Source organism: Pyrgilauda ruficollis, unplaced genomic scaffold (assembly GCF_017590135.1).
Source record: "Pyrgilauda ruficollis isolate IOZ18807 unplaced genomic scaffold, ASM1759013v1 scaffold9, whole genome shotgun sequence".
NCBI lineage: Eukaryota > Metazoa > Chordata > Aves > Passeriformes > Passeridae > Pyrgilauda > Pyrgilauda ruficollis.
Window position 1 is genome coordinate 11231099 of NW_024531043.1, and position 14051 is coordinate 11245149.

Genomic DNA, 14051 nt, shown 5'->3' on the forward strand with positions numbered 1-14051 from the left:
AGGTGACACTGAAGGAGGGCAGGGAAAGCCCCTGGGCTTAGGAAAAGCCTCCCAGCCGGGCGGGGCAGCGGGGGAGCCCTGCCCGGGAGCGGGGGTCGCTCCCCGGGGGTGGTACCGCAGGGCCCCGCCTCAGGCCTGCGGCCCCGGCCCGCCCGCCCTAACGCCGCTTGTGCCCCCTCAGGGCCGGCGCTTGTGTGCGGCGGGGGAGCCTCCATGCCGAACGTGACATCCTCGAAGTATTCCCGGTTCCACGAATGCCTGGCAGAGCTCTGGCCCCCAGTCCCCTATGAGTTCATCACTAGAGCGTTCTGCTTCGCCCCAGGTAAAAGATGAAAGTGCCGTTAGCAATCGGCTCTGTTTTCGGTAGCAGGGTACTCATTGTGCTGCTGCCGGGTTGAGTCATGGAGCACAGGTGGTACCACCTTGTTCGGAGAAGGGCTTCAGTCACGGGCCACAGGTGGTACCACGAGCGTAAGGAACTTCTTGGAATGGGTTCTATTTATAATATTAACATAGCTCAACTAAAAATAAACCCCTCGAGTTTATTATGGGAGAATTTTTCACTTCCTGGTGTTGAAATGCATTCCATGTCTGGCTTTTTGTAGGCCTTTAGCCCCGATCACAAGAGCAGCATCATTAGGAGGCAGAGACAGGAGCTCAAGCTTTTAATTGCAGAACTGAAAGATCGTGACAAGGAGCTCAATGACATGGTGGCAGTGCATGAGAGACACATTCAGGCCTGGGAAGATGATCGCCAAAAAATACTGACTTTAGCAGAGCAATGCAGCCTATTAACTAGTAAGTGTTGTGATGTAAAGAATGACATCTTGCTCTTATAAGATTTTCAGGTGCTTCAGCCCTTCAGTAACAGTTTTGCATCATATAAGGAACATTTCCTACCCTTCAGCCTAAAATTTTATTGTTTCTCTGAGACATAAACTTCCATGCTGGTGCTGAAGTGATCTGATCTTGAAGGGAGTGTGATGATCAGACTCTTTCTTGTCTGAATGTGTGAATTGCTTCTGTGAATTCTTTAAAAAATAGTCTGATTAAATAAATGTGGGGGAAGAGAAAAATGTGCAGCCTGCTGGCGAGTTACAGAGCCCTGTGCCCTGAGGTTCTGCTGCACAGCTCTGAGCAAACAGAAACCACCCAGCAAAACACCTGCTGGCTCTGAGCAGCCTCAGTACAGAGCCCACCACGCAGTTCCTGTTCCATCTGACCTGGGTAGCCAGGGAATCCTCCTTCAGAGTGTGCAACATAAGCATCCAGGTCTGAATTGTGTGATTTTAAAACACTGGGTGAAATTATTTATGAGATTTAAGAAATTGCATGACAGCCTCTGAGCTCATTTCTCACGTGTAACTTTGTCTCCTTCCTTTTCAGATGAGCTGAATGAGAGAAATGCAGTTATAAAATCACTGACCAAAAAGTTAAAGTTATTAGAATCCCAGCGTAATGACAGTAAGATAACACTTGAAAGCACACAACAGAAGTTTAAAGAGCTCACTCAAAAAGTAACAGATTCATCTGTTCACTGCCAGGCTCTGGAGGTAGGGATTGAGTGATGGTCTGGTTTTGTAGTCCATGCATTTACAGGATGCCTGTGATTAACTGTTACATTCCAAAACTGAGACATGCAGGGTATTAAGACCCTTGATCACAAGCAAGTTGGGGAACAATTTTTCCTCCAGTCCTCTTTTCTCCATGTTGCTCAGGATCCCACGTTGCCACTCACGATGTTTAAATAACTTTGTGGACACATTTACTGGGAAAAAATAATAAGTTTGAATCACTGAAGTAATGGCTGGCACTTATTTCTGTTCACTAGGAGAAAAATCAGAGTCTCCACTGCTCAGTTTTGGAGCTGTCTGCTAAAACAGGCCAGCTGCAAGCAAGGGAACAGGAGCTTCTCTCTATGCTTCAGATGAAGGTAACATCTGTCAACTCATGGGCACTAAAATGTGGTCAAGCTGCAGTGCAGCTGTTGGTGACTGTGCCACAAGGCTTCTGTCCCTGCTGATCTCACTCATGGTTAATTCTTAGGCTTGTTTGGGAAGGGAAAAATGGACAGCAATAAACTGGTTTGTTTTCACAAACAAGCTTGTTTCCAAGATTTAATTTGGTGGGGTTTTTTTTCCTCAAAATCTCAGAAGGAAGTCTGTGGATCACTTTACTGCAGAAGGATGTACTGTTGTTTTGTCCAAACCCACCCATGATATTAAAAATAAGAATTCATTGTGTTTCCTATTTAAGGACAAGGCCTTAATTGAAACAACTGATCAGATTACTGAGGTTACATCTAAATTTAAAACACTGGAGAATGCTCTGCGTACAGCAAAGTTCGATGAATTCAGTCGCAGCAGGGAGCACCAGGACCTCAAGGTGACACTGAACGATGTCATGTGTCAAGTAAATAAGATGAAAGGTAAATGTTTCTGCTGGGCACCTAATTTAGTGTAGGCCAGCACGATTCCTTTTCACTCTGGGAAATGCTACATTTTGTTTTGCAGATATCCTCTCTGAAAAGATGAAAGAAAGCAGCAAGAACCAGGAAGAAATCAGTCACCTGAAGCAAGAAAATGGCTGCTTGAGGAGTGAGCTGATACTGGCAGGTGAGGGTGGGCAGTTGGCCTTTCATGCCTTGGCTTTCAACGGCTCAGAGACTTCTGGGCAGCAATTCACTGATATCTGTGAAGGAGGCAGCTTGTTACCTGCCTTCCTTGCAGTTTAATAAAAGTATATCCCTTGTGTGCCATTCTTCTATGGAAGCAATATTTGGGGCTTCTGCAGAGACACTTTATAAAATCTTGTGAAAGCACAAAGTTCACCAAAGTGATTACACAGGGAGGAGTGAGTGGCTCAGGGGACTCTCTCCTGAAAATGTTGAGACTTTCTCTTCTCTGTTGCTTTCTTTTGGTGATGGGATTGGTTTAGGCTGGTTTAATATGCAGGCCTTGGTAAACTGCATCTTGCTCTCCATAATAATACCTTTGGTTTTGGGTGGAAGAACATCTGGTGCTGCAGTGGATAGGAAAGGTCACTGCAATATTCTTGGGGATAAGCACAGAGACCTTGAAAGGTTAGGTGGCCAAAGGTGTCCTCTGCTGTCAGATAATTTCCATGCCTATCATTTTTAGTCTGCGGTTTGACCTTTGTCAGATATTGATGCCATGTCTCATTATTTTAAAACCAATAAAATTGGGAATTGTTTTGCTGCACTTCTCTTTACGTGCATGAATTAAAATTAATTTTAACTGAATTTCCATTTTGATTTCCTCTTTTTTTTTCTCCTTTTCCCTTTCCCTTTCTAAAAACATTAACTAAATCAGTCAGTGAAGCACAGTATTGCTGCTAGTAAAATGAAACCACATGCTGAGGAAAAGTCCAAGGAAAATACCTGAATTTTTGTTTTCTTGTGACTTTTGTGCTCTTTTTATCTGGAGGAGAAACAGGTCCTGTTGATCTTAGGAAAATGTTTTTGTTTTGTTTCAGTACCACCTCCTACTGCTAAAGACACAGCATTAGCAATGCACTTGCTTTGTGTCTGTTCACCTGAAGTAATAAAAATAATTACTATCTTTTGAAACAGTGGAAGAAGCCCAGAGAAAGGATCAGCTTTTTCAGTTTGCCAAGTCGAAGCAAGTGCGGATTGAAAAAGAATTGTCCAGTTTGCGACAGGTACAGCCCTGGTTGTGTTCCTGCTCCGAGGTCAGAGGAGCATTTTCAGGATCATCAGACCTGTGTGGAACAGTGTATAAAAGTTAGATCTAGATAGTATTGATTAAGGAACAAAAATCTGTTTGTGCCTTGCTGGGATCCCTATAGAATGTTGATTTATTTCATTTGGGGTTAAGCTGAAAAGCCCATGGTGTTTCCAGGCTTGGGAGGTCACGTGAAGGGCAGCAGGATTGGGATCACACACCTGCCCAAGGTGAACTCAGCAGATAAGGGACACAGTGTCCTGGCAGATCTGTTTTTCACAACCTAAACCCTGTGTGTTCACCTGCTCTCAGCTGAGGTTCTCAAAGCATGTTCCATTTTTTAAATTGCAAATAATTGATGGGTAGTTACCTTCTCCATTAGCTTCACAAAAATCCCCTGCAGTGAAAGCCAAATCCCATGATCATCCATGTCCTGTAGTTCTGTAGCTGTGAACAACGTAATAAGAACATGCATTAAATATCAGGTAACAGTAATGATATTTTATTTATTGTTCAATGGGGTTCCATCTTAGAAGAATATTCTCATCTTCTAATAGAAATCCTGTTTATTGCTACAAAACCTTATTTTCCTAAATAGATGCAGAGTTCTTCTCTTAGATTTGGAAGTCTTTGTCAATAATTTGGCCACAGGCACTGGTTTATACAAACATTTTAAGGATGTTTTTGGAAGACAAGCACTGTGGTACTACCTGATGATGATGTTCCTGCACCCAGACATTCACCTGTGCCCCTCACTGCCTCTGACAGGTCTGTGTAAAACAGCAGCGAGACTTGCACTTCCTTCATGTCAACTTTGATAGCTCCCTGGACTCCAGGCAAAAACATGAAAATGCATCAAGTGGAAAGAGGTAAAGACATTTTTAAATGTTTTTTTTTCTTAAATAGTTTGTCCTCAAAGAGAGACTTCACTGTTCAGCCCTAGCTAACATCCTAACAGGGGTGTGTGCTGGGTCAGGATGCCTTTGCTGGACTTGACCACAAACATCCAGTGAAGCTGTCAAGAACCTTGTGTTTTTTTTGGTCAGGAGAGACCATGAACACCAGTCACAGAGCAAGTGTTGTAGCAGGCCAGACAGCTCATGATTTTTTTTAGAAAGTGAACTAGTCTGGTGGTAGGGGTGTTAACCTGGCTCCCACTACTTTTATTTAAAAAGCAAAGTTTATTTTAGGAAGTAAACTTAGAGAATTGGTGCACACCCTGGAGGTTCAGACAGAATCACCATACTGTGATTAAAACATGAGGGAGCTCTCAGACTGATTTTGAAAAGTAACAGCCAAATCTGGGCAGATTCTCTGTGGGGTTTTGGCAGGATACAGCTGCCTGGTGGTGTGTGAGCTGCTGCAGAACCGTGGCAGAGCCTGTGTTCTGTAGAGCTTTAGGAGTGCACTTGGGGATGCTCTTTACCTGCAGTGTTTCTGACTTGTTTTTGTCGTGCTGTTGTAGCTCAGGGGCCACATTCTCTGCCTCTGAAAGCCCCAGCGAGACAGACAAGGGTAGGACTGAGGGCAGCCACAGGATGTGCGAGGAGTGTGGAACTGCACCAGTTCCAGCAAGTAGGGTAAAACCCACCCCTGAGATGTGTGAAGTAGATAATAGACAGTTACTGAATGCTTCAGACTTGGAGGAAGCTGCCTCAGCGTTGTTAAACCAGTGTCAAAAAGCTGTGAAAGGCTTGGCCCTGCCTGTGGAAGAAGGAGAAAAGCAGGATGTTGCATCAAGCTTTGATGAGCTAGACAGTGAAAAATCTCATGAGGTAAACAACACAAGGCCATTGAGAAATGGGGAAATTGGAGAGAATGAAGTGAAAAGCAGAGACCAAAAATCCTTTGAGGTGTCTTTGCCTTCATATGATCGTTGGCTTAAAATCAAATCTCGTGTAGATTTGCAAAGCACTTTAATCCAGAACAGCTCCACGTCTGACAAAACTGATAATGGAAACAAAACCTGGGAAGAGAGATCTGACACTGAGTCTGGCCAAAAAAGCAGAGAGACTCCTGTCACTTGCAAGTCTGACTCTGATTCCAGTATTAATAACTTCATTGTGAATAAAGATACACGGTGGAAGCCACTCTCAGATCTGGAATGGCTGGAGATTTTCAAACCCAAAAAGAGAGATGAAAATACCCACCATGGAGGAGATTACAGCTGTTTGGAGACTGCACAAGAGATGAAATGTACCTGCTCACAAAGGTTATGAGTTTGTTGCCTTTAAGAAATAAGCATAAGCTAGGCTGTGTAGAAACTTAGGTGTATAAGCTTCAGTATTAGCTCAAGCTATGTTTAGAGTAATTGCTGTTTTAAATTTAGTTTTTCAACCTGAAAAGTAACAAATTTAAAATAAAAATAGCTCTTAAAGTATTGTGATTCTATTTTTATGTATTTGTTTTTTCTCCTCTCTTATCCCCAAGAGCTGTGTGGGCAGGAGAAGCTGCAATGCCATATAACTTAGCCAAATAAACTAATTGAGAAAATCTTAAAATTTTTTGAAATCCCAGGTGTTGCTCATAACTCTGATGGGTAAAATATGTTCTGACCAGAGCTGGATTTGTATAGTGTTGTTTCTATGAGGCAAGAAACAGATGCAGGTTTTGTGTGATGCTTTAGTGACCGTGTTATTTCTGTTGAGAAATCACATCTTGGGCGGGCAAGAATGTAGGACACAGCTCTGAGCACAGGCTGCTGCCTCTGTCAGGGCAAGAAATGAGATGGCAAGATGTAAAGGACAGCAATCTGTCCACTCTGCAGCTCGTGGGACTCTATCCTTCTGTTTGTGCTGTGGGAGGAGAAGGACATGTGGTTGGGGACAAGCAGGATGAGGTTCCTAGTGCTGAGAAGTGTCAGAAGAAGACTCAGGTGCCTCAGTGATGTTGGAATGTCTCCAAGATAAAAAACCTGCTCTGCGTTTACAGAAGTGGCTTTGTGCCTGCATAAGCAAAGGCATTCAGAGCTGGGACTTGCTGTGGATTTGTTCTGTTGGTTCCTCTATTTCTGTTCAAAAAATTGATTTACCCAGCTCTGTTTTAGAAGGATTTCTGAAGTTTCACAGCAATTTCATAGCTGCTTTTTAGCCAGAGGAGAGGAGCCTTCCAGCTGGTGGTTTGACAAGCACAGTAAATGAACAGCTGTTTAAACCTGCTCACAGTGTTTGCCAGCAAGCCTGCCCAGCATCCAAACAGATTAATGTTATGGAATGGAAAGATCTGATGTATGGATGCTTTCATTCTGTGTGGCTTTTGAAACAGAAATATTGTAGGAATTGTTGCTGCAGTGAGGTTCAGAAACAAGGTGAATGGGCAGCCACTGAAAAAGAATGCTGGCCTGGCACATTCCCATGTGCCTTAGCTGAGCTTCACACTCCATGTGGGCTCTCTCTAGTTTCCACTGCCTATAAATCCTTGGAAAGACTCCACTCCCCTTCTGTCTACCCTGACCTTCCTTATCAGCTCCCCCAGCAGCACCAATGACACACTGCCATCCCTCCAAATCCCTTTTGAGGCTGCATCATGAAAGCTGCTTTCACTTTTTGTCTTTCCCTATTTGTCTTGTCCTTGAGTGAATTTTAAGGGGAAAGGAACAAATTCAACCTGGGCAGTGCAGCTAGAAGATATTCTCCAGTTAGGGGGGAGCTGTGCTACCCATTTGGGATTTGCTGCTGAGCTCTCCAGTTTTCTTGATGCCCACATTTGGTCCTGGGGCCCTGCTAATTGGAGATGGATTGACTCAGTGCAAATCCCTGACTGTCTGCTCTCCAGCTCTGCTGACTCGGATTTGCCAGGCAATAAATCCTCACCCCTAAATGGGAGGAAGGCAGGAGCATTGCTTCTGTGAAGGGATTAATGGCAGAGACCAGCACAACATTCCTCCTGGGACTTGGATCTGGATCCTCCAGTTTTCCATTGCTGCTTTCAGAGTGCTGATGATGTAGTTTGTGTTTAGGGAAGGGTGCTGGCACCTCCCTGTCATCCCAGCAAATATTTTTGCCATGAGTTCCTGAGTTCTGGAACGGCCAACAAGGAGGCTGTTAACAGTCAAATGCCTTCCCCAATGGCAGAGGGGATTGTGAAATCCCAGGGTGCAGGAATCATTTCTGTGTGCTCTTAGTGACTTCATTTATGTTGGGCCAACATTTGCTGCCTTTGGATTTTTATCTCAATTCTCATTTTACAGATGGAGCATCAGCAGGTACTTGTTGAGTCTGCCTGGGCTGGACTAAGCCACTCATCCCTGAGCCATTTCCCTGCCTCAAAACCAAACCTGTGTCCCCTTTCTTTCCAGCCTGTGTGTTTTCCAGGACAGGCCCTGCTCATCTCATCTCATCTCCCCACATCTCTGTTCCAGGCTGCTTGTTCCCTCATGTCTCCACAGAACCTTTCCTTGTCAGAAACACAGACATGAGCTTTTCTCTCTTAAAGAGAGCCTGTTTAATCCCAGTGTTTTATGGGAGAGGTAAAGTGGGACACAGCAGACACTTGTGAGCTGGCAACTCTCATGAGGGCTTTTTCCTAGATTGAATGTCAGTTAAAAATATACCTATTTTTAACAGTCTTGCCAGGTATGGACTGCATTGTTACACCAAAATAAGTAGCTAAAGAGTATCTACTGAAATGTCATCAATTCAAAGACAATATTTGCTTTAAAATACACATCTTTTTTCATTATTTGCCAGTGCATTGTTACACCAAAATAAGTAGCTAAAGAGTATCTACTGAAATGCCATCAATTCAAAGACAATATTTGCTTTTTTCACACATCTTTTTTCATTATTTGCCAGTCCAGGCAGGGCTAGCACTCTGCTTCTGTTGTGTTCAAAAGCTGATGAATGTGGTTTGCTGATGGTTTGTATTTAAAAATAAATACATCCAAGCCTCTTTGGGAAAGCTCTCCTGTGATCTCTGAAGTGAGATGATGACTGTAAAACACTGCGAAATTCCCTTGAAAGGTACACCCACAAATATTAATTTGCCTAATGCTTGATTAGAACCAAATTAGAAGGATTTGGGTGTGAGAGGGGCATGAGTAGCAGAGTATTGGGAAGAACAAAGTTCTGCCTTTCATGTGCTCTTTGCAAGGTTAAATACACACTCAAGCACATGGTCATGGAGCTGGTTGAGGCTGGTTGAATGTCAAACCCTCGTCCTCAGAGGATGAAACTGATCTAGGGAAGCTGTTAAACATGGGAATGCTCTGAGGAACAGGGTAATCTCCCAAGCTTCTTGGATTCCTTGGCTCAGGGCCCACAGTTATTTATGTTGTGCCATGATTTTCCCTTGAAAGTTTAAAAAGGGTGGTGATGCTGTTTCCGCCAATGTATTTTTTTTTTTTTTAACAGTGAAGAAAACGTGGATCTGAATTCCCTCCACTTGGCTTCTCCTCTCTTGGCATCCACTGAGAAGAGCAACCTGGCTCAAGGTTCTGGGGAATTCTCTGATGAAGATTCCCCTCTGGACATCAATGACCTGGCAGTGACTAAACCAACAAAGAGATACTGCATGAACACAGTCAGTATCTTATTACACCATGTCCTTGACTGATTTTGAGGGGAGTTATGGGGAATTATGACTGATGGTAGGAATGCAAATGTCTCCAGGCATGGAGGAACTGGGGACTCAAATTATGAGATAGCAGGCTTATGGCAAAGGTGATAACATTTTTTTTTAAAAAATAGCTCCTCGTCAATGTGTCTTGGACAGCATAAGTATAAATGAGTTTTTTAAAAAATTAATAAGGTTTTGGAATTAAGAGCTTCAGGAAGATGTATGCTGGCTAATTGGTAATTCCACTAAATATCTGGGTACACATGGATGCACTTATCAGAAGCTATTGGACATGATTTCTTTCCTGTTCTGCTTGGTTTTCCCTCTTTCTCATGTCTTTATTCTCCCCTTTATCCCTGAAGTACCTCTCTTGTGAGTGCTCCATATACCTGCATGTGGAAATCTGTTAAAAATGGCACTAGGAGAGAGCTCTGTGTTTATAGAAACACCAGCAATCAGACACAGCCTGTTAACTTGCAGTATTTTGAACAGAAACATTTAAAAATCAAAATGCTGATTCTTGGTGCACTGTAATTCTTTGAAATCCTCCAAAAAAAGATCCTTCCCTAGCTTTGGCTCCCTCTGTGTTTCCTGCAGGACACCAGTTCCCTGTTCTGGAAGCTGGAGCGCTCGTTGGCCCAGTCCCGACAGATGCTGACTGATCTGGAGCTCAGCCTTCTCCACACAAGCATTCCCAACACCAGCAACATGAACAAGGTACAGATTGCTCTCCCAGGACAAGACTGAGGTCTCAGGGATGCGGATTGGGAACATTCTTTCCCTTTTGCTTGGCTTGCACTGCATTAGCAAAGCATGAGGAGGATATTGGTTATGAAGAGACGATTCCTGCGTGCCTTAGTGCTTGAATTTTTTATGGGATTCTGTTTGGCTGCTCAAGGTCATGACAGGATTTGAACTCCTGCATGTGTCTGAACAGATGGAAGGCAGAAGTCATTTTGGGGCAAGCTGTAGGAGGTCTAGAAAAAAGTGAACACTGGTTCTTTCTGACTTGAAGCAAATTAGGTGATTTCTCAGGCTCAGCACACACTCGCTGCTCTGCTGTCCCAGAGACTCACAGTCAGAACTGGTTTATTATAATATTCATGGAAAGGAGGGCAGTATAGGGAATATATTGGATACTTTGGATGTGAATTTAAACCAGAAGCTCAGCTTAAATAAAGGCAGAGTTCTTGTGGGTTAGTAGTTGTAGCTCCTTCATTGCAGGGTCAGAGAATATATTCAGTGGTCAAAGAAAAGAACCTGTATGTAGCTGTCATAGCAGTTTATTTTATGAGCACAAGTGCTGATAAAGTTCCTGTTGAGTATTTGGGCAGCAGAAGTAATCAGAGAAAGGGTCACTTGTTTGGTGGGTAAATATCCATAAGAATTTCTACCTTGTTTGACAAGGACATTGTACCTTTTGTCCCTAGCAATGAGCACACTTGTGCTGGTGTATATCCCAAAGGGAGGATTTAGGCTCCTGGTTTCAGAGCAGTGCTGAGCCCTCATCTTTATCCTCACACGTTTCACCTCCCTCTAAAAAGTTGCACTCCTTTTAGCCTTAGATGAACCTGAGCAGAACAACGTTGCTGTAAGGAGCAGACAAAGCCATTTTTATAACATCCAGAACCATAAACCCTTCGCTGTGCTGGGCCTGACTGTAAAGGTTGTGTGCCAGCGTTTGCATAAACTGAAAGGATATTTTGTTCAGAAGTTCCTCTGCAGGATTTCATTCAGTGGCAAAGACAGCAACAGTTTAGTCTTTTGCAAAGACTCCTGAGTAGGAGGATTCCTGAAAAGCTCCCTGCACACAGTGCTTGCTTGTGGCTCTTGCCCAGCCCCATCAGCTGTCTGGCTCCTGCTCCCTGCTTGGCACGTCACTGCTCAGCTCCTCTGTCTGCCCATGACTCTGCTTTAGGATCTGATGCTGCATTTTTGAGCTTGGAAATTGGCTTCTCCTTCAGCTTTAGTGGACAGAAAATGAAGCAAACTCGTGTGCAGTGGCGGGAGCAGATCCTGAGCCACATCTGTGGAACTTTGATCTGCTTTCAGAGCAGTTCTGGGCAAAAACTCGTCAAGTGTGTTTGAGTTAATCTATGCAGGCCAGCTAACCTGTGCTTAAAACCAGGCTTACCTGGGGCTGTTTTAAACTGAGATTTAGAACGGAATAAATATGAGATACAGCCTTTAGAATTTAATCAGGGGGAAGTGGTACATGTTGGGTTCTGTGTCCTGCTGGGGTGGGGAGGAGAAGGGGGAATTAAGAACTGTACCCCTGCTGCTCAGCAGCTTGAACCTGGCAGCTCTGGAAATTTTATTCTCTTGAGTCCTTTGATTTCCATGTAGTGTTTTTACATTACAATAGAAACAACAGAACTTGCAGGAACTCTTCACAGAAGCCAGTTACCTGCTGCAGAAGAAAGAGATGCTAAGCTTCCTTTTTTTCTTTGTGATGTTCCCTGAGCATGAAGGTGTTTTCAGCTTGATCTTTTTTTGTTTGCTTCCCTCTTTATAAATGCATCTGCAATATTAATACCTTTTATGGATTTTTGAGATGGGCCTGGCACAGGATTCTAAGTGCATTTCCAATAAAACTCTTGTGAGTACTGAAACAGCAAACAGATATTAAGTTGGCAAATAGTTCCTTTAGTCAAATAATTAAACTTTTGTGAAGTGTGTTCCTCATCCTCGGGGCAGTCAGATCTCAGCTTCATTCCCCAGTACTTGCACTCTCCTTATTGTAGTTAAAACCTTTCTGTGTGTTACAGATAACAGGATCAAGGATGTGAACATTGTTGAATGAGAGATTGGGAAGTTTTTTCCAGTGCCAAGGCCAAGGGCTGTTTTTGGATGCTGTTCCTGGGCTCAGAGCCCCAAAAGTAGAATGTATTGAATAGAGCTGTTTCAGAATATCCAAAGCAGCCTTGCCCACAGCAGATTGTTTTTTTCTTTTTGAATCAGGAAATTTCTCACTCTCTGATTATTTGTTCTCCTATTGTGGATTGGATGCTTGCAGTAGGCACCACCTTGTCTGGTTCTGAGGACAAAAGAGTAACCAGATATGGTTAAAATCCTGAGCACCACATGAAACTGAGTAAGAACCAGCAACAATGGGGAGAGAAACTGGCAGGGGGGGGAAAAAAAAAAAATCTCCCAGTGCTGACACAGCCCAAGCTGGTGCCTGCAAAGGGAGCCAGCTGGGCTGTGACACTGTGTGACTCCAGCTGCAGATCAGCCTCCATCCTGTGGGGAGCTGGTGCTCAGTTCTCTCTTGGATATTCCAGCTGCAGTCCCTCAGCTGGTTGTGCCCTGGGGAGTCAGGCTGGTTTGGAGTTCTGCTGGTTCTGCATTAAGCCTGGAGACACTGAGGCTCCTCTGAGAGCCCTGGGCTCTGAGGAGTGCAGCTGATGGGGCACCTGGGGGAGATGGGTGCTGAGGAGCTGGAATGCCAAACCTTCCTCTGCTCTTCCTGTGCACAGGGAGAGCTCTTCTGTTCCTGAAAAGAGCCCTGAGGTAAAAGCAGCCAGAGGGTTTATAGGTTGAAGCCAGCACTGTGACTTGCATCCTGAAACCACTGGTGTTACAAAGCTTCAGGAGCAAATCCCCAAAAGTGCTGAGCCCTGTGCTGAGGCAGCAGAGTGGGGAGAGCACGCTGAGCGTACAGAAATAATCACATTTGCCTCAAGTGAGAAAGAGCTGGTGGAACAAACACACCACAATCCACTGTAGATCCATGACAAGAATGAGTGGCTCTCCAAGTCACTGGCTAATGCATAATTCTCATTTTCTTTCTCTTTTAAAAGGCACTGAATCTCTGTGATCAGTTAGATCTGAAGCAGAGCAGGTCCAGAAATAACCAAACATTTGTGCAGTTTCATATACAGAAGTGATTGAATCGATTTTGGTTGTGTTTGTTTGGTTTTAAATTGCTTTGAAAGTCATTTGAAGGCAGGTGCACTGACAAACATTAGGGCAGTTTCCTCCCTGGCTGCCAATGATTTAGCCATTCTCATCAGTCAGTTGTTTTGCCTCTAGAGAGAGGTTGGGTGGGGGGAGTTGAAGAACTCAGGAGGAAAGCAGTGAGGAAAGGGCTATTTTCAGTTTTGGACACAGCAGCATGTGCCAGTGCTCATAAATGGTGACTCAGTGGCTGACCTGGGGCACAGAGATCACTCCTTTCCTCAAAGCCAACTGGAAAGGTTTTATTTCCCAACATCCTGGTGGTGGCCCTGAGACTGTTGCCTTTCTGTGAAGTACTTTGTTTACCTTTTCCTCTTTATATTTTTACTCCATGTTCTCACTCTGTTTGCAGTGTGAAAATTTGTGCAGTAAATTCACATAAGTGTGCTTCAGATAAACTCACGTAAGTTGCTTCAGGTATTTCAGAGGAAATGTTCCTGCTTTTAATAAAAATATTTTCAATTTTCTGCAGAGGAAGAAGTTGGTTCCAACACAGAGGTAATTCTCAGGACTGAAGATCATTGACCCAGCAGCTACAATGGAAAGTTACCTCATTTTTTTTCCCGTGGTCCTCCTGAGTGTTTGAAAGACTCACAAGTGGCAAGAAGATGTGACTCTGCAGGAATGTATTTTATCTTGAAATAAAACACAGAATTACGCCAAGATTAACAAAGCTATTTTTATAGCTGAGAGCTCAGGTTAAACACTAGCTTGTTTTTTAAGACTCTGAAGTGTGTAATTGTTACAACATAGGAACTATTTTTCTTTTTTCTTTTTTTTTTTTTTTTTTTTTTTTGGGGGGTCAGAAATTTTTTTAGAGAATGACACAGC

General features: G+C 43.7%; 1 protein-coding gene across 1 annotated transcript in view; it reads left to right on the top strand.

The window, feature by feature from the left end:
- The window catches only part of CCDC62 (coiled-coil domain containing 62), a 14151-nt gene extending 205 nt beyond the window's left edge, over positions 1-13946 (top strand). The window contains exons 2-13 of the mRNA XM_041488746.1: positions 182-322; positions 606-798; positions 1387-1553; positions 1832-1933; positions 2257-2428; positions 2514-2615; positions 3593-3681; positions 4473-4573; positions 5170-5916; positions 9056-9224; positions 9858-9977; positions 13693-13946. Coding sequence (XP_041344680.1) covers positions 287-322; positions 606-798; positions 1387-1553; positions 1832-1933; positions 2257-2428; positions 2514-2615; positions 3593-3681; positions 4473-4573; positions 5170-5916; positions 9056-9224; positions 9858-9977; positions 13693-13722 — 2028 coding nt within the window. The 5' untranslated portion in view covers positions 182-286 and the 3' untranslated portion in view covers positions 13723-13946. The remainder of the gene's footprint in view (positions 1-181; positions 323-605; positions 799-1386; positions 1554-1831; positions 1934-2256; positions 2429-2513; positions 2616-3592; positions 3682-4472; positions 4574-5169; positions 5917-9055; positions 9225-9857; positions 9978-13692) is intronic.
- The last annotated feature ends 105 nt before the right edge of the window (positions 13947-14051 follow it).